This window comes from Lipophrys pholis (genome assembly GCF_963383615.2).
Source record: "Lipophrys pholis genome assembly, chromosome: 15".
Classification (NCBI taxonomy): domain Eukaryota; kingdom Metazoa; phylum Chordata; class Actinopteri; order Blenniiformes; family Blenniidae; genus Lipophrys; species Lipophrys pholis.
The window spans coordinates 26,285,616-26,311,610 of NC_137642.1; the positions used below are offsets into that span (position 1 = coordinate 26,285,616).

Genomic DNA, 25,995 nt, shown 5'->3' on the forward strand with positions numbered 1-25,995 from the left:
CACACACACACACACACACACACACACACACACACACACACACACACACACACACACACACAGAAAGGCAGCGCTACCCACACTGGCACACGGTGACTGGAAAATGCCTCCATGTTTACTTGTTGTTGCATCCGGATGTTGTAGCAGCACCAAAACCTTTTAATTGCAATCTTCTCCCTTTAAAAAGCCCCGGAGCCTTTAGGAGAGGTTAGAAAACGGTCAGTTCACTACTTTTCACACAAACTACTACTCTTACAAAAGCATGAACTATTTTCCAAATGCCTTTTTTTTTTTCTTTCTTTTCCGGAAGCACAACTTGAAATGGTTTGAAATCCATTGGGACCAAAAGAAACTTAACTGCTCCGGCCCCTGATATATTACTAAATATAGCAAATCACACTTTTATCTTGTTAAACATAACAGAATTTGATAAAAACTATTACTTAGTTTAACAAAATCACACACTTTAAAAGTAAAAAATGGAAACTATGACTTAATTTGTACTCCCATGTGTATATATACATATATATCTATCTAATTATCTATTTATATATAGTCTATTCTCTTGTGTGCCACTATCCTAACTATCTTTAACTATTTGTGCAACGTGGAGCTGCCGTGACGACTGAATTTCCCCATGTGGGATTAATAAATCCTGATCTTATCTTAATTGAATGAAATCACACATTTAATTAGTTTTGAAAGTATAACTGTACCAAAAGCTGCAGTCTGTATAAAGATGCAGCAGATTTGCAGTGATTGCCAACGGATCATCTCCAATCTTAACAGAAAATCTGGCGCAAACAAGACGGCAGAGGAATAAAGCTTTTTCTGTCATTTCTGCATCACGGTGGTGGAATCTCCTGCTCAGTGAGGTGCACCTGAAAACCAAGAGGCTCTGAGGGAAGCGGTGGAGAGATGGGTGAGACGGAAGGGAGATGGAGGAGATGGTGGTGGTGGTGGGGTGGGGGGGGCAGTAGTTAGAGGGGCAGCGCTGACAGAAGCACACACATCCAGAGTTTGTCCTTGTTAGTGTGATTCAGCCGGTCTGTGAAGTGTGAAGCGCCTCCATCACTAAATCATGTGTATCAGAGCTGCTGCTGCTGCTGCTGCAGGGGCAACAGGGTGTGTGTGTGTGTGTGTGTGTGTGTGCGTGCGCGCGTGTGTGTGTGTGTGTGTGTGTGTGTGGTGGGGGCTCAAAGTGTGAACCATCCAAGGAAAAGTTTTTTTTTTTTTTTAGGTCTTCCAGGAGAAGCTTCTACTGAAAGATGAGTGATAAGAAACATTCAAACGTCGTTTCCACGACAACGTTTTCAAGTGAAAACACACAAAACTTTTGTTGTGTTTTTTTAGGGCGTCTGTTTACACATCAACGGAGCCCCGGGGGGCCACTGAAAACACAACTTCTTTGAAAACGCCCCGACTCCCGTCTCCGTGGAAACAGGGGAAAACACAAAGTTTTCTGAAACGCTGCTTCTGCACGTGCGCGTCACGGTCGAGGTAAATAGTTCCTCTGCACATGCTCAGTAGATGCATGATTAAGAAGAACGGCGGCCTCCTGACTGGCTCGGTTCTACAGAAAGTCTCCAGTCTGGTTCTGCAGGTCTTTTCCTGTTTAAAAAGGAGTTTTTCTTTCCTCCGTCTCCTCTGCTTGCTCGTGTTGAATTGCTGTTTTTCTCTGTAAAGTGTCTTCAGATGTCGTATTCGTCTCTATACAAGTAGAACTGAATTGAATTAAACTCCTTTTGAAACGGCCAAAATAACTCAGATCTTTAAAAAGAAGCTGAATCCGTTTTTAGCTCCTTTTTAGTGTTTTCCTTTAAAAAATTTTTTACAGATTTTGATGTTTTTCTGATCTTCTCTTAATGTTTTTGTACATATTTGCTAATAAAAAGCACTTCGAATTGCATTGTTGTTGAAATAAAGCTGCTTTGCCTCGTCTTTGTGAGTGACTACAGTTTAAATAATGTGACAGAACTTGGGACGCGTGTAAATCGTCTCTTTCATTCCAGCGGAAATACTAAATTCAGTCGGTTAAACGAAGCGACGCGGAGTCCTGTCAGTTTGTCAGCGTCGATCAAAAAGATCTGTGAAAGTGTGTCACTGTGAGCCCGCGGAGCAGAGAGGTTTGACTTCCCTTCCAGCCTGAATCTCAGAGGCAGCACTAATTAAAGAGCATCAAACACCACTCCCAAATTATACACTCTCAATCTGTCTCATCAAATATGGACCCCGGCTTTGACGCCACGCTCCGGAACGACAAAAGGTTCTCCAAAACGGGCGTTTAGGGAGCGGCGGTATCGACGAGTTCCCGGCGACGGAGATTCCAGAGTAGGAAAACATCCGTCGGAGGAATAACGAGGAGGAATCCCACGCGAGGCCGCACAGGCCTGCAGCGGCCGTTAGCACGCGGCGGCTGATGACGCGGCATCGCCCGAGTGGCGCTGGGAAATGAGTGGAGGAGTTGAAAAGGTGAGACGTCCTCGTTTCTCTCGTCACGCCAGACGTTCGGCTGACGGGGGGGGGGAGACTGAGGGCGGGGTTCAGGTTGATGTTCTGCACATAACCTCCGGCTCAGAAAGACGCTTCATCCACAGACTTGAAGGAAGTTCAAAGAAGCTCTGAAGCGTCTTTGGTTCTTTTGATAATCAGAATAGTGAGCGGGGAATAAAGCTGCTTTATGCAAAACAGGCTGAAGTTACGGATTTTTATTTATCTTTTCCTTTAATATCTGCAACAAAACAACAAGGGTGAATTAAAAGTAGGAAAAGATTAAGTTCTGTTTATTTTTATTGTCTTTTATTGTCTTTACTCTCACACAGTTTACTCATGTTTTCCACAAATACATTATTATGGTCGGAGAGCAAGCCTGACGACAGTCGATACTCGGTGACAGCGCCACCTGCTGGAAACGCTGAATTGCAGCGTGAATAGTCTGCAAATTTCCAGAAAGAACCCAGAAGGTAATTCCAAATGACCTCACACTTGGCGTGCTGACACGTCGGGCAACGGGAAATAAAAGTGATCAAAATCTTCAGTAGACGTCTGAGGGCGTGGCCAAAGTTTCATATCCGCCATGAAAAGGGAAATGCAGTGGAAATAGTCCCAACATGGTCCCGTCGGCCTCAAACGTTAGACATCGGAGTGCAGCAAAATAATATCGACACTCGGCGACAGCGCCGCCTGCTGAAACAGCCTGAACATGGTCCAATCTACATGAAACTTGATGATGATGATGCGTCAGATCCAGATTTAATCAGTCATATGACAATAAAGACCATCGTTCATAGCGCCACCTGCTGGACAGAGGAAGTGGGGTCGACACAACCTGTATATTTATACTTTCGTGACCATTTCTAGGTATAATTCATCGTAAGCGTTGGTGGCCTGAGATTAACTGACGTGTATGTTGCTCTTTTAAAGATAAACATTATCAAAGTGAATGAAATGATGGTCGTTTCTCAGGAAGATGTGGAAACTGAAAAGTTCAAATATCAGGAACAGAACGACCTTCGACCTTCGTGTGGATCGATTCTGTAAGAAGGCTCGTCAGTTTAGCATTAGTCTCACAGCTGCTGCAGATGTTTCAAATCCTTCTAAATTTAATCCCCGCGAGTTATTAAGTGTGAGAAGTGAGACGACAGCACGTCCACCTGGTCCTGATCCAGGTTGGACTTCATCCAGCAGCTTCTGAATTTCTTTTATAAAACACTTCTCGCTTCTCGTTTGTCGACACAATTATCTGGACCAAGGGAGAGTCCAAGGGAAGAATGGGTCTTGGCGCCATCAATTTTATTTCTCGATGAGTCGACGTGGGATCGAGGTGGAAATGTGGAGCGCAAAGAATCGCAGAAGACCTTAGTCCTTCTAACTTCCATCGCCCGTGAGCAGGACAGAACTCTCAGGATCGTCGAGAGCTTTCCTGTTGCGGGTCATTTTCTTGGTCCAGCTCTAAGTTTTCCGAGCGTCATCACGGTGAAACCAGTTAATGTGGAAGAGCTGCTGAATCCAAACGTCTGCGGTGAGACACGCGAGACGTTCTGGACAATTTGCTCGTTGAAAACAAAAGACGGCACATTCGAGGTTGTCGCTCCGATGTTCTGACAGAATTTCAACGAAACAATTGAAGATCCATGTTTTTAGTCTGCGCTTTTATTCAATTGTGTGTTTGTATTAACCGATTACCATAAAACACTTAGTGATGTCCAATCTTTTACAAAGACGTTTCCAGCCAGTCATTCTACTGGTTGGGTCGCCCGGGGCAACGACGAGATCCCAAACCTTCCCTGCGAAATGTGAACGACTGTCTTTTGAGTTCTTACCTGAAAATACCGTCACTGGAACCGGGTCCTGGGGTTGACCTGGTGCACCCATAGCCCATCTTGACCCCCAGGCTCAGAATACAGGGGCGGTTCCAAGTGTTCCCACCACATGGGGCAGAGGAGCAGTGGTGCCCATGTAGAGGGCAGGAAGCTGTGGGGCAGAAACTGGGAAGGTGGTGATCCAAACGCGAGGAGTGAGAACCTTCCAGCATCGACAGTAAAAGACTCATATTGCTCATTATTTGACACCATTTTAAAAAGAAGAAAAGAAGCATCATTACCAGGAAATCCTCTACAAACACAGACTTCCTTACTTTTCCTGTGTGGATGATCTGATCCTGACGATTCCTGCTCGTCTTTGCATTATTCATCCCATTTTTAATCTCCCGGTTGCTGCTTTTAAATGGATTAGACGTCAAGATTTGTGTCCCCGAAGATTAAACATGAAGAACCCCCCCCCCCACACACATCAAACACATCAAACACACACACATCAAACACACACACAGATTCACCAAAAGCAGATTTTCTTTTGTTTTTAATCAGAAATCATTGGTTTACAAAACTGACAATCATGTGACGACGACTTGGTAGAAACTGAAACCTCCCGATTGAAGAAAAAAAAAAAAAAACTCTAAGAAAAATAGAAGCTCTTGCCAGATAACTTGACATGTACAGAGGTTGACGTGTGTCCCGGGGTGTCGGCGGGTGCTCTATATTTGTGTTTGCCGTTTTCGATCTGTCTCCCCAGACCGGTCCGGTGGCGGAGCCGCTGTCAGGCGTTTTCCGTAGTGTTGCAGTGGACCATCTGCGGCCTCGCTCGCTTTCCCTGCGCCATCGCCATGGCGACTCATAAATGGCTGTCACAGCTACTTGGTTTTCACGGCTCCTGGCGATCGTCCATCTGTTTGTGTGTCCCCCCCCCCCCGACACGGCTGATCAGCGTCTCTGCAGCAGGCGGCTTGCTGCTCCCTGTCCTCTCATGTTTCTCTTTGAAAATAATAAAAAAAATAATAACCAGGATCGGAGGATCTTCACGGCGACTTGGTGTTTAAAACCCGCACCGTCTTGCGCCCGTAGTGCCAGTAGCTGTAGCCCGACGCCGCCGTCGTCACGGCTGTAATATACCTACAACAAAACAGACGCGGTTAATTTTCTTGAACACTTTTTCCTTAAACACCAGCTGCCTATTTGTTCGAAGGACGGAACTTCATCGTGATGTGACGCTGCTGAGCACAGAATGAAAGTTTCTTTCTTATAACAGGCTTTTTGGTAATAAATCGTCGACTGATCGTGCCACTTTGTAAAACTACAAGCGACTCGTGTTTATTTAGAGACACACAAATGTAAGAAAGTAACAGAAATATCTACTTTGAAATGTTTTGCATCGGTTCACTTAAAATCCATGTTGAACGTGGCAGTTTGCATGTTTTTGATAACTTTCAGATGAAACTATTTATACATTTTTAAAACGCCAAGACCCCGTCTACATGACATTTCAAATTAAAACACTGTTTTTGCGAAAAATTGTGTGTTTACATGGCAACGTTTTGAAAACAATATCGTTATTTTGGGCCGCAAGTTGGAGCCGTTGTTTCTTTTTCGTAATGAACACGAATCATCTCGTCACACGACTTTAAGTAAAATGGAGCAGAGAGGAAGTGGCTGAAGACCCGAGCCCGGATGAGGATCAGGCCGACATCCAAGAGTTTCAGAAATGAAACCAGGAACGACGTTAAAGGAGCCTGAATGCGGCTGCGCTTTGTTTCTGTGGAGTGACGCAGCTGATCCCATCACGGAACACGAAGCGGAGACAGGCGAGACTTTCTGTGGCACCACCGTGGGAGTGAACCCAGCAAATGACCGCCCCCACAACCCCGATACCCACCCACAGGTGTGAGGGAGCTCTAACGTGAAGCCAGAAAAGAGACTCCGCCGCGTGTCAGATCGGCCAGGACGACGCTGGACGACGCCGTCGCGCTGAAGCACGTCTAGATACAAATGTAGGTTACTGTGACACAATGAAATGTTTGTCCTCGCTCTGATTCTCACTCCACTGAAATGAGTCAGCGCACTTAACCTGAACAATGTGCAGGAACAAACAGCGTTTATGTGCTTGACTGAGAGGAAACATTTCAATTCCCCCCCCTCTGGTTGCTGTAACAACATCATGGATGAGGCCTGTGTTTGTACGCATGTATAATGAGGTGTGCGGTTTACCATAAGCACTGCAGCAGAACGCAGTCTGTGTACTGGAAGACCGGAGCAGCCAGCGAGGCTGCGACCAGACACAGCTGGATGGCGGTGTTCACCTGAGAGGAAAAAAAACCACACACACACACACACACACACACACACAAAAAAAAAACAACAACACAAATTAGAGGGAAACATGGAGGCAAGAAAAACTTTTCACTAAAAAATAAAAATAAAAAAACTCTGAAGAAAACTAAAGCCTCATTTATACGACACTTTTCAAGTGAAAACGGAAAACTTTCATTGTGTTTTGGGGCGTTTGTTTACACAACAATGGAGCTTGTAGTAACTGAAAATTCTGCTCTGACTGTCTCCGTGGAAACGGGGGAAGTAAACAGTTCTTCTGCACATGCTCAGTAGACGGACAATCGGAACAACGTTTCCTCCGTGGTGTCACGACTGCCAGTCTATTTTCTCCTGGGACTTGGTACTTTTATTTTGACAGTCACCGTGATAACAAGCCCAACTTGTAACGCTACTTTAAAGACAGGCAGCCTTGGTAGTTTTAAATATCTGTGTGTGTGTGTGTGTGTGTGTGTGTGTGTGTCTCACCTTGCTGAAGAGTGTGGGTTTGAGTTGTGCCGTGGTGTAGCAGGGGTTGAAGAACTTACTAAGGGTCACCTGAAGAGGAAAAACAGACACTTTATATTAAAGCTCAACTCCAAACCAGAGTCAGGCCTTTAAAAAAAAATAAAAAATAAATAAAGTTTAATCTATGTGACGGAGAACTTGAATATTATTCGGCTCAAACGTGAATAAAAACTCTTGTGAAGCCGTTTATCTGATGTATTTTGTTGTTTTTCTCTGCTCGTGTGTAAACAATGGAAATGATGCAGCTGAAGACAAAAAGACTTGAGACGCTGATTTGAAGGTAAACTGTGGTCAAACACTGAGTTTTCTCCTGCTAATACACCTTTACATGAAGTGATATAACTTAACTATTAAATCTAGGGATGCACCGATCCACATTTTTTCACTTCTGATCCGATACCGATGCTATTCCAATACCAGAGCTCTGTCTGGTTAAATATTATTATTATCATTATTGTTGATTTTATATGAGGCTGTGATAAACTCCTCTAAAGTAAAGTATGAAATGGAACTGGTCTCACCGGCGGGGGTACAGTCTTGTATCGGACCCAGAAGACGGCAGCTATCAGACCAACGTCTCTGAAGATCACCAAAGCCGTCAGTGGAGCTGAAACGGAGAACAACACGAGCAACCGAGTGAAGCGCTGAAGACTTTAAATCCAGCCGTAGAGAGCGCCAGGGGGAGGAGGACACACGGCGCCGGTTTACCTGGTATGAGGTCAGCGTAGGTGAGGCTGACGTATATAATACTGATGAGGATCTTGTCGGCCAGCGGGTCGAGAGCGCTGCCCAGAGCCGACTTCTGAGTGGGCCACGTTCTGGCGATGTAGCCGTCCAGCTGAGAGGCAAAGGGAACGTCCTGTGATATTCTTAATGAACTGTCGCTTCAAAAGACACGACGCATCAGGAGAACATGAGCGCAGCTCACTCGCACTTTTCATGCGTCTGGACTTTGAAATTAATCGAGATTGGTCAACATCACGGTTAGATTTTAGACCCTGGCTAGATACCAAGGGTGCGTCCCAATAGTCCCTCCTATCTCCTTTCCTATCCACTTCTCCTTAATCCCCAGAAGGGTTCAAGTAGCAGCCATGATAAGGAGCGTTGGAATTCTCACTAAGGAAAGGAGGCTCAATAGTTCCTTTAGAACCTCCTTTAGCCTAGGAACCACTGATGCTTCCTATAGAACCTCCTTTAGCCTAGGAACCACTGATGCTTCCTTTAGAACCTCCTTTATCCTAGGAACCACTGATGCTTCCTTTAGAACCTCCTTTAGCCTAGGAACCACTGATGCTTCCTTTAGAACCTCCTTTAGCTTAGGAACCACTGATGCTTCCTTTAGAACCTCCTTTATCCTAGGAACCACTGATGCTTCCTTTAGAACCTCCTTTAGCCCAGGAAACACTGATGCTTCCTTTAGAACCTCCTTTAGCCTAGGACCCACTGATGCTTCCTTTAGAACCTCCTTTATCCTAGGAACCACTGATGCTTCCTTTAGAACCTCCTTTATCCTAGGACCCACTGATGCTTCCTTTAGAACCTCCTTTAGCCCAGGAACCACTGACGCTTCCTTTAGAACCTCCTTTTGCTTAGGAACCACTGATGCTTCCGTTAGAACCTCCTTTAGCTTAGGAACCACTGATGCTTCCTTTAGAACCTCCTTTATCCTAGGAACCTGATGCTTCCTTTAGAACCTCCTTTATCCTAGGACCCACTGATGCTTCCTTTAGAACCTCCTTTAGCCCAGGAACCACTGACGCTTCCTTTAGAACCTCCTTTTGCTTAGGAACCACTGATGCTTCCGTTAGAACCTCCTTTAGCCCAGGAAACACTGATGCTTCATTTAGAACCTCCTTTAGCCTAGGAACCACTGATGCTTCCTTTAGAACCTCCTTTAGCCTAGGAACCACTGATGGTTCCTTTCCCAAAGGAGACCAGCTCATGTTCCCCCACAATTCCTTGCGGCGACAACATTTAAAGGAACCCGCTCATCGGAGCGTTCAGGGAAACTCAGGATGACTGAAAAAGGAGCAGATCATGTAAGTTACCAAAGCAATAATCTGCCTAGAACAACTCGAAATCATCTAGAACCCAGATCCCAACCAGGAATGTTCTGGATGTTGTAGAACCAACACGGTAAGGTCCAGTTTCTGTGCAGCCTGTTCTCACTCTGATTGGTTCTTTATTCACCTGCAGCCGTTTCCCTTTAGTTCCTCTTTTCCTTTGATTTACATTCAAACCTTGAGATATTTGACTTTATATCAGAGGTTAGAGCTTCAGGGGAAAGTGAGAGGAATTAACTTTTTGTAGTTCATTTTATAGAAATTTGTAGTTTTTTTTCCACCACGACAGACGTCCCTAACCTTCACCGCCTTCGGATTATTATTACGCCACCTAGTGGAAGTGCGGTCGGACTGTCAAAACACCGTGATCGCCTTGTCTTAACGCCTTTAGGAAGCCTCTCGACACCTTTCCTCAACCCCCCGGTGACGTCATCCAGGAGGTTAAGAAGAAGTGACAGGAGAGGAGATAGGAGGGACTAGTAGGAAGCGTCCCGGAAGTCATTCCGGTATTACCAGGTCCGTGGCTCCGGCCAGCGTGAACAGAGCCAGGCTGAGGTGGAAGTGCTGCTGGATGATCAGATGCCCCAGAAACGGAGCCAGCAGGATGCGACTCACGCACAGCAGGTTGGGGATCGTCCACGGGTTTTCATACTGCCAGGGAATTTAAAAAAAAAAAAAAAAAAATACAAATAAAATACATTTCTGCATCACACCCTTCTCATTGTGATTCATATTCAGGAGTTTCTCTTCCGAATTTGCTCGTAACACTGTGAATGTGTCTCCTGTATACCATTAATGCTTCGTTACACAGCCTCAATAATTGACTTAAGTTTCCGTACGCTCCAAACTAAGTGATCATCACACGTACAAACCCATTTCAGTTCTGGTGAAACTCTCTCGGAAAACATTCGAAAGTCTTTGGTGTTGCCTCCGCTGACACTCAGATCGGATGACTAAATGTTTCTCCGGAGGTTTAAGAGAAAGCTGGAGAAAACTGCTGAGTCAGCAAAAAATACATTCCTCTTTCATCTGCCTCCACAGATAAAGTTTTGTTATTTCAGGTTTTAACGGGTCGTACATCGTATAAATTTCCTTAAACCCCGCCATTATTAAAGTCTGCACCGTCGTCGTGTAAACGGACACACACAATGCGAGAATAAATGTGAGCGTCCCTGTACTGACAATCAATACAGCAAATGCCCATAAATAGAACAGAAAAGTTCACTTTGCACAAACTGGAATATTTCAGACTGTTCAGGGACTTTTGTGTACCTGAAGAGAGATGGTGCTTTTAGGGACTGTTGTGTACCTGAAGAGTGATGGTGCGTTCAGGGACTGTTGTGTACCTGAAGGGTGATGGTGCGTTCAGGGACTGTTGTGTACCTGAAGGGTGATGGTGCGTTCATGGACTGTTGTGTACCTAAAGTGTGATGGTGCGTTCAGGGACTGTTGTGTACCTAAAGTGTGATGGTGCGTTCAGGGACTGTTGTGTACCTGCAGTGTGGTGGTGCGTTCAAGGACTGTTGTGTACCTGAAGTGTGATGGTGCGTTCAGGGACTGTTGTGTCTCTGAAGTGTGATGGTGCGTTCAGGGACTGTTGTGTACCTGAAGTGTGATGGTGCGTTCAGGGACTGTTGTGTACCTGCAGTGTGGTGGTGCGTTCAAGGACTGTTGTGTACCTGAAGGGTGATGGTGCGTTCATGGACTGTTGTGTACCTAAATTGTGATGGTGCGTTCAGGGACTGTTGTGTGCCTGAAGAGTGATGGTGCGTTCAGGGACTGTTGTGTACCTGAAGGGTGATGGTGCGTTCATGGACTGTTGTGTACCTAAAGTGTGATGGTGCGTTCAGGGACTGTTGTGTACCTAAAGTGTGATGGTGCGTTCAGGGACTGTTGTGTACCTGCAGTGTGGTGGTGCGTTCAAGGACTGTTGTGTCTCTGAAGTGTGATGGTGCGTTCAGGGACTGTTGTGTCTCTGAAGTGTGATGGTGCGTTCAGGGACTGTTGTGTACCTGCAGTGTGGTGGTGCGTTCAAGGACTGTTGTGTACCTGAAGGGTGATGGTGCGTTCATGGACTGTTGTGTACCTAAATTGTGATGGTGCGTTCAGGGACTGTTGTGTGCCTGAAGAGTGATGGTGCGTTCAGGGACTGTTGTGTACCTGAAAAGTGATGGTGCGTTCAGGGACTCACCAGCTCTTTGAACTTGAACAGTCCTTGTCCGGGCACCGCGCCACCGCCGTCTTTCCTCTCCGGTGTCCCCGGTGTCTCCTCTGGCTTCCCGGTGCACAGACCTCGCGCCCCGGGTGTCTGCTGGCACCGGAAACCGGCCGCTGACTTTTCTCGCAGGAGCAGCCGCACGCTCCACGGACTCTGCTTCACCCGCTGGAGGATGACGCGACTGTACGGGCACGAGCCGCTCACCTGAGCCGGTTTTAACCCCGCGCGCTCAGCGATGACAGGCGTGTGCCGGAGCCGCCATGACACGGGCTCGAGCCAGCACATACCCGCGCCCCGTGCCAACAGGAGACAGCGCGGGGACAGCGGCGCGGGAAACCTCCGATAACATGCCGTCAGCATTTTCACGGACCCTGAGTTAGTGACCTGCGGGCCCCGCGCGGACCGGTCGCGTGGTCATAGCGGACTTAACATACAGCGACGTCAGAGCCGACGGAGAGACAACTGGAGCTGCGGGCCGCCATGATGCCGTAAACTGAAACGACGAGGTGTCGTAAAGCCACCCCGTCAACCGAAACCCCCCCAAAACAAAACAAACCCCAAAAAAAACACGTGGTAGATCTCTGAACAATAATACATCTATTAGAACAATGAAATTATGTGATTTAATTTATATTAATATTAGAAACTATTTGGTCCTTTTTTGGGAGAATGTGTTGTTTGGACTTTTTGATAACTGTATTCTTAAAAGCACATCTACTTACTTGATTAATGTTTTATTTATAACATCAAAGTATTACACTCATTGTCGCTATTACTCTGGAAAAAAGCTTGAGTTTTATTGCTTTTCATAATTTAAAAAATTCATTTTTCTCAATTCAACACTCAATTGAAACAGTAGAAATCTGTACTTTACTCCAAGTATTTATATAAACTTAAACCCCCTCAGCATCAGATGGAACTTTTTCTTTCTTTCTTGATTTTTTCGTTATTATCTCATTGTACTGTTGCACTCTTCACTGAGAGATTGTAGTTTGTACTGTTGTCCTGTTCTGTTCTGACTAAAGTTAAAGAAAAACAGGCTGTAGATGACAGAACAAAAAAAAAGACTGATATGAAGATTAAGTCTGAAAAATGTTCTGTTTAATGTTTGTGCTGTTGTGTATAAAGGAGAATATATTTATACAATATATTCACTATCAAAGTACAAACAATACAAGCAGTGTTTAGGAACCGATACGAACACAAAACATAAAAAAACACAAGAAAAACAAATATTGCATTCACACACAAACATCAACAAAACAAATATTTATTGAAATAATTTAAAGGATCTCCTTTATCATATGTAATTTTAACAATATATACTTAATAGGAGCAATTAGTTCAAGGTTTTCAGTGGAATTGATCTGTTCAGACCAACTAAATATTTTACATTTAAAACCAAATACAGAGATACAACACAAAAAATACAAAGAAATTACATCTATTATCTTTATCCTTTTTAAAGATCGACCGAAAACCTCGGCCTTGTTGACAGTAGAACTCCAGATTTACAACATAGAGCCTCTGGGTGAAATATGGACTTCAACTTGGCTAAATATATTCGAATATCCTTGGGAAGCTGGTTTCAGCAGCTTGAAGATGTGCATTGTCTGTATGTTTTGCTCGTTCCAGTATTTCCTAATGGTCTGGTGGAAATGCTGTGAACAGCGGGATGTCCACGTTCACTCTCTCATCAGAGAGAAAAGCCGTTGTTTCATCCCGTACACTGACCTTTAGAGTTGCTGCTCCTTCTGTTGTTTCGCTGCTCAGACGGTCTGCAGTTGGTACAGCTTGGCTCCTTTCTTTAGCAGGAAACCTTGTTCGTTCAGGGAACTCAGAAGACCTTCAAAGTCCAGCACCTGGAGGGAATCATTCAATGACTCGGTAAGACGTCCATCGTTTAATTATGGTGGTTTTAATGATTTTCTCACATCAGGTGTGTGTGTGTTCTGAAATCGCAGAAGACGACACTTCATAGGTTTTGCCAAAGATGATAATAATAACTTTATATACTATATATTTTTTACGAACAAAGTGTTTTACAGTAAAAACACACAAACAAAAAAAGTCAGGCGAGACAGAGGAGACAAGCAATTATTAAACAGATGGAAACTACAGACAAAAATGATTGGCGACAAAACACCACAGGCCTTGGTGGCTAAAAAGAGAGAGAGCGTATAGAAGATAAAAGGGGTATAATTTTGAGTAAAAATAGATAAATGGAATTAAAACAAAAGGTAAGCTTAAATTAAAAGCGAGTCTATAGGAATGGGATTTTAGAACATTTCTCATTCCTAAATGAGTCACTAGTGTTTTCAGCAGAGCAGAAGTCTCCTTCCTGGTTCTGCAGGTCGCTTCCTGTTTAAAGGTTTTTCCTGTCCTCTGCTTGATCGTGTTGAATTGTTGGGTTTTCTCTGTAAAGTGCCTTGAAATGACTGTGTTTGTGTATTTGGTGCTATAGAAATAAAATTGAATGTTTCAACATGAAGAGATTTACATTGACCCTAGATAAGATGGAAATAATGATTTTAGAGATGGAGTCTTAGATGAAACGGACAGAATCATTACTTCCCTACTTGTTTAAACCGTGAAGGTAAAACTGCTGGACGCCCTCTCCACAGTGAGTCTTCATAAACCTGAAAAGTTAGTTTGACTGTTGTTACCTTGACGTTCACCCTCTCCGCTATAGATCGGAGCGTCTGCAGGTCGAACTGCTTCTGATTGGTCCTCTGAGCGTGCGAGTGCAGCGCGCCGACCAGTCGTTTGGCGGCGCTGCGCTGACTCATGCCAGACCCGTGCTGGGAGCGCTCGAAGTCCAGATTGCCGAGGCCATCTGAGTACGTGTCTGCCAAACTGCAGACAGAGGGAGAGAATGAGACATTTACAAGAAGAGGCTTCGGCTCCACTCTCGGCAAATTGAGTCACTTTTTGGAGTCATTTAGCAACAACAGTGCAACGATGTTGGATTTGATAGAATTAGCTTCCATCCATCTAGTAAACTGATCCAGAAAACAAATGCTCTTCAGATAGACTTAGGATGGATTTTAAAGTTACGGCACCTTCTTATCTTACAGATTTGTTTGGTAGGTTTTTAACATGTATATATAAAGGAAGAAGGTGGGCATCACTCTATTTATATGTAGTTTTTACCCTGTAAAACACTTTGTGCTGCACTTTATTGCACAAATACTGCAACATAAATACAGTTTGACTGGCTGATTGATTGGTTTCACCTGTGTTTCATAATCTCAACCACGTCCTCGGCATCGCTTTTAGTCGCCGTCTCTCGAAGTTCCAGCTTGGCTCTCGCCTGCGCATTAAAATGGTCACTGGCACGCTATTGGGAAACAACTCGTCTCTGTTCAAAATGATCACCGAAATACGCAGAGAGTCACCTCAGTGAGTCTAATTAAAGATTCCAGCTGACGTGTGGTGATGGGTGTGGCGTCAGAAGAGTGAGCCTGCGATCTCAGGGACAAGTAGAAGTCCTGGAGGGTTTGAGCCGCTTCGGGAGAGAGCGCGGGGTAGACGTACTGACGAGCGTAGCTCACGTACTTCCTCAACAAGCACGTCGGGATCGCGTCCACGGTTTCACCTGCGGGGATCTAGAAACAGATGTGTGTAGTCATACGTTAAAACACACCGTTGTGAGATGAGGCGTTTTTGTACCGCATGGTCGTACCTGTAAGCGTTCGGACAGCGGCATGTCGGAGTGTTCCAGGAGGATGGAGGTTTCCGACATGCTGTCGGCCCTGGTGACCATGGCGCTGCTGGCTCTGCCTTTTCCCGTCCTGTTCGCCATGATGTGCTCCGACAGGCAGCGGTCGTGTGACTCGTTGGGGATGTCCAGGAGGAGGAAGACGACGTCGAAGCGTGAGAGGAGAGCTGAGCCCATTCTACAAGTAAACAATGATGCACACGTGGGAATGTTTGTAATAATCTCCAGCAGCAGCTCAAAAGCAAGAAATTATTCATATGAAGGCCTTCTCTACCATTTAGGTCACGTGGAGCCACAATAGCAACTGGGAGGACCCCCAAGACGCTCCCAGAACAAACCAGAGATCTAATCTCTCCAGAGAGTCCTGGTACAACCTCGGGCTTTCGGATCTGCCTGGTGAATCTCTAATAGGAGGCCACCAGGGGGCGACCTAACCAGCTGAACTTCAACTCTCATCTTTCAGTCTCTCTTGGCTGGTTGAGCTCCTCATTCTATTGCTTGTATCTACAATCTAGTCAGGGTGTCAAACATTAGGCCCGTGTGCCAAAACCGGCCCACAAGAGGCTCCAATTCACCAAACCACCAAGAAAATGATAACGTTTTCAAAGTAAACTTGTTTTTTTCAAATATTTCTTTAGTGTTTTGGCTACAACACGACACAGAGACCCGAGATGAGATATCGGTGATGTTGTCATGGACACGCGCCACTTGGTTGCTATCAAACTAGCCTCAACGTCATGCTCTCAAGGGGGAGTTTGCAAAAACATCCAGAATGAAACAGTTGCAGGAGAAGTTTTCTGGACATTTCACTGTATTTGGCACCAGAAGGTTTCGTTAAAATTGGCTTCATGTTGCGATTGGAGTCATTTTCTGTAGTCATACAACATAGAAAAACTTTAAAGTTTAAATTTAAAGGTCAATGTAGGACTGTATCACTGGTGTGGCCCACTCGAGATGAAATCGGGCCCCTGAACTAACATGTACGAGGGCTTCATGTGAAGGTGCCAGGAGAACAACCTGCAGTGGTTTAGAAATGTCTTCATGCTCCTTGAAACAAATATAAATGTATTTCATTGGGAAAATACATTCACATTTTAGGTTGTAATGTGACAAAATGTGGAAAAGTCCCAAGGGGATCAATACTGACCTCGCCTGCAAAAAAATCTAATTATTAAAAACACGTTTCAACTGAAACAAGCAACTTTTAACACTTTCGGATTTGGAGGACCGTAAAGATAACAGCCCGAGTAACATCGCCGACTGTTTCTTTGGTGACTTACTTCAGATTTTCTGACACCGTCTTGCCTCTGTTGTAATGTCCTCCGACGGGGTTGGCAGCAGCCACCACTGACGCCCGGGCGGGCAGAGACGAAACGATTCCCGCCTTCGCCAGACTCACAGACTGCTGCTCCATGGCCTCCAGCAGAGCCTGCTGCTGGCTGCCCAACTTATCAAACTCATCGATGCAGCACATTCCTGACCGCGACGGGGGAGGAAGGCACGAGAACATTAACGGGTAGCAGCGTCAACGCGCAGCGAGTGTCACGCCGGCCGACAAACTGCTAATTGATCTCAGATCTTTGAAAGTTTTCTTTTGGTCAAATCTCGCAAGTTTCAATGGCTCCATGGGGGAAAATTAGCGAAGCAATATTCTTCCAGATGGGATCCGTTAGGTCAAAGTCACTGCAGTGAACAAACGTGTTTTATGTTCAGAACAGGTACAAATACACAAATACTTTCTCCTTCTTTACCTTGATCAGCCAACACTAAAGCACCGGCCTCCAGAGCGAAATCTCCTGTTCCTGCATCTCGAGACAAACTCACCGTAAGTCCTGAAACAAACGAGAGATGTTACATTACCCAATCTCAGCATAAAAGAATGTATTCATTCATCTCAGCTTCATTTTCACCTGAGCATAGTGTGTTATCTATGGAGGAACAAAATGCCTTGTGTGTGTCTCAGGTTGTTTGTGTGTAATGTAAATATCTGTCTGTAATGAGATTTGTGTGCAGGTACGTGTGTGTAAAGATCCATGAATGTCTGATGCTCACAGCCAACTGAAACAGACCAAAATAAAGAGTGTGTGTTGTGGTCATTTAGTGTGTGTTAGTAGTCATTTAGTGTGTTAATGGTCTTTCCTTCCACTGTTACCTCCTCTGCTTGATCCATCTCTCTCCTCCTTGTTATACTCCCCCACCCCTCACCCCTCACCATGTAACATAACCCATCCATCGGATGGTGAGATGTTTGAGTGAAGACATTTACAGGTCCTCATAAGCATCCACACACACACACAATCTGTATACCCACAAATCTAAGTACACACAAATAAACCTGAGATTAAATATCAACATGCATACACAAGTAATCACTGCGCAGATTTCTACTTGGGATAACTTACCTGTGGTGCTGGTACTATTCCCACAAACATAGATTCCCCTGGGAGCCACATTACAAACGGCCTACAAACAGAGCACACATGTATGTATGTTTTACTATATGTACTAAGAGAAATAGTCAGATATTGAGAAATAGGCTACAAGCTGATGAATAACAGCACTATTCAAAGTGTTGTTTTTTTTTTTTGTTACCTGTAACATCTGACTCTTTCCCAGTCCGGGGTCTCCCACGATCAGGATGTGTGGGTCTCCCCTCACAGGGACGCTGTTCTTGTCCGTGTGTTTCTGCCGGCCTCCAAACAACGCCAAAGCAAGCGCGGCCTTCACCATCTCCAAACACGAGAACACAGCATGTTAGGGTGGAACCTTAATGTCTCTTCAAAAAGATCTGAAGACAACAGCACGTGTGAGTGACAGCTGAATTCAACTGACTCACAGTTGGTGGGGGGGAAAAAAACTAAACATTTTGCAAGCTGTAGTACAAATGTGGATATTCTGAGTCTTGCTTGAAAAGCGCCAAACTCACCAGATGGCCGTAGATGACTGGACACAACGAGCTGGGAGAGGTGAGAGAGCAGATGCAATGAGTGATATACTGCTGTGTGTCAGCAACATGTCATCGTGGTCAGAACTAAACAAACACTAGAGTTCTGGATAAATAATTAGATTTGGAAATATCGCTGATATAGTTTCAGTCACTCAATCTCAAGTACGACACCACAGTTACATTTCTTTAATCATACGCCGCTGAAAGGTTGCTCGGGGAATGGGACTGGAGCAACAAAATTACGTGTGTGTGTGCTTTGATTAGAGTATGCACATAAATAAATTCACGTTTGTGTCATGATATTTGTATTTCTGTCGTGAGATTTGCTTGTGTATGCTTGTTTGTATGCTGATGTACGTGAACGTGCATAAGAGTTCATTAGTGTGTCGACACCGAGACGTGCTTTCATGCCACGCAGGTCGCGATAAACTCACTGCACGACAAGTCGCAGCAGGCTGGGCTGCGACTGAATCTCCTGGATGGCGTACAGCTCCTTCAAACTGAACTCCTCCCCTGCGGGGCGGTCTTCAGACGCTCCCCGTGACCCTTGACCTCCTGACTTGGACTGATGGCCTGAACATTGGGAGGGAATGACTCGTCCTCAAAGTGTTTGAAGTCCATCAGATACAAACGAAAATGTGCGGCCAGACCTTTGGTATTGCTGACAGAAGTGGCATCGATGTAGAGGAGAAACATGCACTGATCCTTGTTTCCTTTGGAACTTCCTGTTTGGGGAGAACATGAGAGTAAAACGTCAGACGATGTCTGTCGTCACCAATCACCCGATGAAGAGGACAGAGGGAACACACGTACTGATTTCAGGCATAACAACAAACAATAAAAACCCTTTCTAGTTACTTATAACTACATACTGCAGCTGGTGACGCGTGTAATTCATCTGTTAATGGATTCAATGTCGACTCAATCACAACTGAGTCACAGCCTTGTGGTTTAATTACACACAAGGCTACTCGACTGTCCTGCAGCCGCCCTCCACATGGTGGAGCCATAGAGCCGTCAGTTTTTCAACAGTGCAGTGAGAAGATGGGAGAGAATTACCCTGACGTGTCCAGTGCAGCCCGCCAACACTGGTATCTAATACATGGAAAACAAAGTAGCATGGAGGATGTTTCTATTTGAAAAACGAAAATGCATGAAAGCACTACAGTGTAGGAATGTGTCCCCCATATTCAAATCAAACATTGTTTTTTTTTACATCTTAACCGACACTGAATGAGCGTGGTTAGAGAGCCACACTCAGACTCAGTGACGGCAGCATTTTAAAATCCAACGTCGCTGTTTAAGATTGTGATTGAAGGCTTCAAACGTGCTTGAAACACACAGTATTTTCTCCAGACAATAATTTAAACTACTTAACCATAAATGGAGCTTCATTTAGACTGTTTCTGCATTTTTCTTCTTAAAAAGAAACAAAAAAAACAAGTCGACTCGTCGTCTTATTAGTATTTTCCATTTAGTTAACAGAGAAATTAGGACTGTATTGGTTGAAGCTGGAGAACTCTTCATAGTTCATGTTAAAATGTGCTTGTTTACCTGCAATCTAAGACGACCTGGACCTAATAACATATGTGGACAAGCATAAAGCACTGGTTCTCTTCATGTAAATCAGTAGACAAGTTTTCAAAGTCAGACTGAGTTTAGGATGAGGTTAGGGTTGAGACGAGTCAAGTACTAGTTATGGTTAAAGCTAGAGTAAGCCTCCAGGAACTCACAGAAAATGAATGTAAGTCAATGTAAAGTATTCTGAGGCGATGAAAACATAGCTCTGCGTGCGCACCATCGTTCATGACTCTCACTATGCCAGTGACAGTGACCGTGTCTCCTGGGACGCAGCTGTCGCAAAGGTCAGAGGTCAGGTGACACTCCACAGCGCGAGGGATTCGTCCAGTCTCCCTCTGCTCGCCGCCCATCAGCTCCTGCACCCTGTGGGAGTTACATTTTTTTTAAAAAAGAAACTAAAGAGAATTTATACAATCAATGCAGATGGTTTAGAACAGCGGTGTCAACACAGTTTAGTTCAGGGGTCTCATTCAGCCTGCTTTCATCTCGAGTGGTTTGGAATGGTAAAATAGAGCCATAATGACCTTTAAATTTAAACTTTAAAGGTTTTCTTTGTTGTGGCGCAGAGTATACGTGATACAAATGTCTATATATTCACAAAACCAAACAAGAACTACAGAAAATGTCTCTAATCTCAACATAAAGTCAATTTTAATGAAACCTCCTGGTGCAAAATACAATGAAATGTGAAAAAATGAAATAAACCCACACCAAAGACCATTCTCAGGCTGCTGCTTGCAGCATTTTGGGAATGAAATGAAGAAAACAGGTCTTGAAAGTAAATAAGGGGGGATAACAGGCCCCACACTCGTGAGGTATTTGTGAATATCCCACAGACAAATCTACAAAAATAATATCCAAAAGCATAACATGTGATATTAAACTACATGGAGTTTATAAATTCTCTGAAAACCGCTATTATTTTTAATGCATGAGTGTCAGCTGTAGTAATTAAGCGAGGGTGCTGCCAACTCACTGCTCGTTCAAGATTCAAGTTCTTTCTTATTGTATAATGACATTTCAGAAAAGCTTCCATACAACTCAAACCGGACGCGAGACTGGAAGCAAAGTGCAAAGAGAGCATTCAATGTGAAATATAAATATGTCGAATTGACTTTTCTTCACCGGTGATTAATGAGTTGCTCACATAAACAGACACGGAGCACACTTACTTAATGATCTGCCAGTCGACGGTGTGAGTTAAAGGAGAACTGCGGACTGGGAGGAAGGAACGACTGCGGCATTCGGGCTGGATGCACTGGAAGAGATAAACACAATGTTTATCGGATTCATCCTGCCTTCTCCTGACTCAGATATAGAGCTGTATGCACCAACGATCACGGGAATGGAGCTTTGTATACAAAAAGCGACGGCTCTTGGGTTAAGATCTTCCTCGTGCACCTTGGTTGGTGTGGTGTATTTCCCGTGCTGCAGGGGCAGAGACATGGAGCACGAGCAGCCTTGACACCCGAAGGCCATCCGGGTGCACTGAGGCCTGATGTTGCTCACTCTGATCACCGTTCCCTTCACGCACACCAGCCGTCCGAACACGCTGGCTCGCAGCGTCCTCAGAGGCGTCAGCGGCTCGTAGTTATACAGCCTGCGGAGGACAGACAGTCACGGTCCGCGTCTGCCCCGGGGGGTCACTGAGAGGCGCTTTGCTGCGTGAATTACCTCGCGCTGATGTGAGGGATGTTGATGATTGGCGTGGAGACGGGAAGCTCCTCCTCCTGAAGCTCGGCAGCCTGTTTCTCCAAATCTACAGTCAACACCTTGAAACGCACAAACACACAAAGTCACGCATCCCGATAATGAAATCATACAAATAATGACACAGGCATATAATAATAGCCTAAAATCAGTCGTCTCAAATCTGGATGAAGGGATTATAAAAGGGAAGGAGGAGCACTACAAAAGATGGGAGGAAGAAATGAAGGAGAAGCCTGTTAGAATACGTGTGAACGGTGTTCACCACGTCCTCCTCAATGGACCCCAGTGAATTTGGGTGGAAGAATCTTGTGCACTTTTTGGTCCGAGGCTGAAACTGAAAAAGTGTTCTGACTCCAGTGAACCACACACGCTTGAATGACGCATTGATCAAATCTCTAAAAACTGAGGAATCAACTTTAAGATAGTGAATAATTGATTTATTTTTTTTTAAATATTACGACTCTTGAGTTTCAAATTTGAAAATTCAAACAGGACTAAAGCGTCAAACCAAACCACAGAAAGGGGATTACTTTTAGAGATGATGTGTTTTATTTTCATTTCTGCTTAAAGAAGCTTGTACACACCAAGTACTGTCAGTCAAAATGTATGAATGAATGAGTACCACTGTTGTCTGTTCCATAAATAAAGAAAGCTGATAATGAATTGATTTTGATTTGTCAGTTATTTTCGTATCACTGGCCCTGAGTAATTGTACTTATCTACAGCACTACACTTGTATTTTTTCCCTTGGTGGAAGTAACTTTGTTTATTTATGGATTAAAACAATTCTATGATAAAAGAAAAAGCATTATTATTATTATAATTATTATTAATGCTGTAATCCGAATATCTCTGAACAAACTGATGCAAAGTTTTTTATAAACAGAAGGGTTAAATATTACCATCAAATATCAACATGCAAAGTGAATGAAGTAAATAAAAGCATGATTTGGGATTTCTTCTGGTCTCCTTCACACTAATACGGGTTCTTGGGGATTCTGGCTGAAGGAGACTTTCCTGATAGCATGACTTGATGAAAAAGTGGTACTTTCACCAGAACCAGACAAATACTTTTGGACATACCTGGTGAATGGCCACTCCCAAACAGCTGAACATCACCTCTGGCTGTTCCTTCAACTCGGTGATTATGTCGGGAAGCTTCTCGCGCACCGTTGTGTCCCCGATCAGGTCTGCGTAATCCACCAGAACGCTGCCCTGACGCTCAATCTCGTCCTGTTTCCACGACACAGAAACAGCCCGTTATTATCAAACATTTACGATCGCATAAAGGGACGTGCAGGTATCTCAACAAGCCAGGCAAACGTGAGTGACCTTGTCATACAGATGAATCCTGGAGGTGAAATATTTCTCGAAAACTTTGATCTTTTCCACACTGGGAGAGCTCTCGATGAAGCCTGTAAATACAAATGCATATCTAGACACTGAGCAAGTCAGTCTTTGTTCACAATTACCTGAGCATCATCGCAATGGGTCTCGGTGCGGGTGTCTCTCGTGTACGTCTATATGGCGATGACACCCTGATTTATCCATCTGGGACCTTCCTGATTGCTGCTCTGTCTTCATCACAGACCAGCTTCAACTGCGACCAACCTGCTTGTTCCGTCTCGGGTTAGTTTTGAACACAAATAAAACAAAATGTATGGTTTTCTTCAGGACTGTTCCACCTGCAGAGGCTCTCCTCAAACTCTCCTCTGTGGATCGCTCTGAGAATGAGTAAACTCACATTTGAAACTCATATAAATGTTTTGCTCACGAAGGTCAAATCCTGTATTGCTTTTCTTTACTGGAACAAATCCTCCTTTACACATCCCAACAAACAATTTCTGGTTGAAATGACAGTTCTCCCAATCTGAGATTATTGGGAGGTAATCTACAGATCTGCCTTCACAAGCTGGATGTTATTTCCTTGCTGCTCTCCGCTTGGTGACTTGAGCCCCGATCAGCACTCACCAGAATGCCTGTATTCCCTGATAAACTGGACCGAAAAGCAAACTCACTGTTTTCATTTCATTTACAAAACTGGACATCTACAGCCCTTCCTCAATATTCACAACACAAATCTCAGTCCATGTTAATCTAGTGGATTCATCAGTCTGGTCACACCTGATGCCCGTAACTCCTGCTTCTCATTTCCGTTTTTTTGCTGCAAATCATTTGCAAGACCTTCAAACTCTCCACATTTATACATACCATAAAACCAATAGTGAATGATCAGTGCACCTGCTTTTAGCTTTTATCAATGTCTTTTTTTAGTATATACGTATATGGTCAAAAATAAAAAGAAAAAGAAAAGAAAAGAAAAGAAAAGAAAAGAAAAGAAAAGAAAAGAAAAGAAAAGAAAAGAAAAGAAAAATAATAAAAAATAAATAAAATAAAATAAAATTACATAAAATAAAATAAAATAAAATTACATAAAATTTCATGAAATAAAATTACATAAAATTAAATAAAAATAAATGAAATAAAATAAAACTGTTCACATACCCTCTGTGAAGTACAAGGCCCATCCTTTGTATGGACACAGCACATTGAGAGTCGTCTGATACGGGACTGAAAAGAAACAATGAATATAAACAATAATATCACCAGATATTTGTTGTCTTTAGCTCCTAAAAAGATGACAGGAAACTCACCTCTTTGTGAGCTTTGATTTCCAGCTCCTCTTCCACTAAAACCACCCCCACCTCTCCATCCACCACCTGAAGGTTCTCTTCCTCCTCCTCCGCCTCCTCCTCCTCCTCCCCATGGTCGATTCCTCCATCCACCTCCTCCTCTCCATCCACCACCTCTTCCTCCTCCTCCTCCTCTCCATCCACCACCTCTTCCTCCTCCTCCTCCTCTCCATCCACCACCTCTTCCTCCTCCTCCTCTATTACCACCCCTCCACGAACCTCTTCCTGAATTATCTCCACTCATGTCTAAAACAAAGACAGCAGGTAGATAATTAGTAGGACGATCACAGGTCATCAAACATTCTTTTCTCATCTGCTTTATTGATGAGCTGAATGAATTTCACAGGTCAAATAGAAGCTACTGTGGTCTAGAAACTTCCCTCAAGTAACTATATCTACGCAAAACTCCTAATAGTAAATTCATGGCCTATTCTTCAGCCTTACCGTGTCTTCTATTCTGATGCACATAAAAAAAATGGTTACTCATCACTGTGTGGAAGTGCTTTATAAATAAAAATGGTAATAATATAGTATATTTACAAGGCAGAAATGCCAAAAGAAGATAGTACACGTTATCAGGTTGGGAATACACATTATAGGATGATATAAAAAAATATACACACAAATAATGTATATACAGTACAGTATAAATGAAGGATAACATAAGAATAAACTAAACAAATCTATTTGCACAATGAATTCAGTCAGACGGTGTTTATAAGAAAAACTAAAGATTTCTTAACTAAAACCTGTAATAAATAAACCAACCTAAAGTTTGGACTAACAGTCGATACTGTAATTAATAATACTAACCATTAGATATTAGAAGATATCATATTACAACACTTTCATGCAGGATAAGTTAGTTAAATTAAGTTTTATATTTTTTTTAACGAGCACAAGTTAGCTTGTCATCTCCCACCAGCATTTACTGTGCGTTTACGATCGGCTTTTAATAACATTAAAACTCAATGGCAGTGAGAGCAGAGTGTCACACGTTCCTTTACTGACTGCGTAAAACACATCAAATGATGTGACGATTGCAAAAAGTCCACAATAATTGAGAAAATGACTAAAATTTACTCACTGTACGTTGTTTACGCGAGCTGTTGAACTTCCCTCCACAGGAAGATAAACTTCTTCTGCAGTTCAGTTCAGCAGCTCAATCGCCAATCCATTGCACGGCGCCCCCAGCGGACATCAGCGGTATGACACGCTTGTACTTGTGTTCATGACGTTTTTCGGAGTGAATATTAAATTAACTTTATAACAAATCTCCAGTTTCTTTCTTTTGGTGTCAGCAATTTAACCAGTTAACAGAGGTAGAATATAATACAATAATGGAGAGAATCTCTCTAAATCTAACAGAAAATGAGGATGAATAACTCAAAACAGATCAATGAAGTAAGAATAAAATTAGATTAAACAAGTTGTGCTAGATTCAATAAGACAAAGCAATAACAAAGCTTTAGAAAAAAAATTCTAAATTATATCACAGAAAAAAAAAATCTACTTAAATGAATACATTTTGGGATTAAATAAATAAACAAATCAAATGATTGTATCCAGACCTTGTGAGAGAAACTGGGATGAAGAATTAAAAAACGAAATACAAATAAGCAAATAAATACATACATACATACACATTAATAAATATAGAAATAATAAATCATGAGATATATGTAGCCAGGCCCCCTGAGCTCTGAAGAGAAGTAAATATTTAAAATAACATCAACCAATATAAAAATGTCAAATAACAACAGCAATGAAGGTGACAGACTGGCGACCTGTCCAGTTTGTACCCTGCCAACGCCCGCAAAGCGGGAAAGAAGCTGAATGGATGGATCGATTACATTTAGACTCATAGATTATATATAAAATAAAACCAGAAAT

At 43.5% G+C, this 25,995-nt stretch overlaps 2 protein-coding genes across 2 annotated transcripts; both read right to left on the bottom strand.

The window, feature by feature from the left end:
- Positions 1-4,828: 4,828 nt before the first annotated feature.
- On the bottom strand, positions 4,829-11,940 carry crls1 (cardiolipin synthase 1). The gene is made up of 7 exons (XM_080481768.1): positions 11,424-11,940; positions 9,746-9,883; positions 7,878-8,007; positions 7,691-7,776; positions 7,131-7,199; positions 6,543-6,634; positions 4,829-5,450 (listed from the first exon to the last, which is right to left on the bottom strand). The coding sequence occupies exons 1-7, from the start codon at positions 11,808-11,810 to the stop codon at positions 5,357-5,359; spliced, it is 996 nt and encodes a 331-aa protein (XP_080337894.1). The 5' UTR covers positions 11,811-11,940; the 3' UTR covers positions 4,829-5,356.
- Positions 11,941-12,524: 584 nt separating this feature from the next.
- Positions 12,525-24,346, bottom strand: mcm8 (minichromosome maintenance 8 homologous recombination repair factor; the record flags this gene model as incomplete). Its single annotated transcript, XM_080481095.1, has 20 exons — positions 12,525-13,312; positions 14,117-14,306; positions 14,687-14,763; positions 14,849-15,058; positions 15,136-15,349; positions 16,452-16,647; positions 16,923-17,003; positions 17,574-17,634; positions 17,764-17,901; positions 18,098-18,128; positions 18,553-18,691; positions 18,769-18,843; positions 19,917-20,062; positions 20,872-20,957; positions 21,101-21,299; positions 21,374-21,471; positions 22,493-22,642; positions 22,742-22,824; positions 23,915-23,980; positions 24,064-24,346. The coding sequence occupies 20 exons, from the start codon at positions 24,344-24,346 to the stop codon at positions 13,220-13,222; spliced, it is 2,616 nt and encodes an 871-aa protein (XP_080337221.1). The 3' UTR covers positions 12,525-13,219.
- Between the last annotated feature and the right edge of the window lie 1,649 nt (positions 24,347-25,995).

Bases quoted from the DNA above. Each gene is read 5' to 3' on its own strand.
- crls1 (XM_080481768.1), bottom strand. From the start codon at position 11,810: ATGCTGACGGCATGTTATCGGAGGTTTCCCGCGCCGCTGTCCCCGCGC. The intron at 9,884-11,423 runs GTGAGTCCCTGA...ATTCCCTGGCAG, and splicing joins TGTTCAAGTTCAAAGAGCTG to TATGAAAACCCGTGGACGAT. The intron at 5,451-6,542 runs GTAAACCGCACA...GTTTTGTTGTAG, and splicing joins GTTCTGCTGCAGTGCTTATG to GTATATTACAGCCGTGACGA.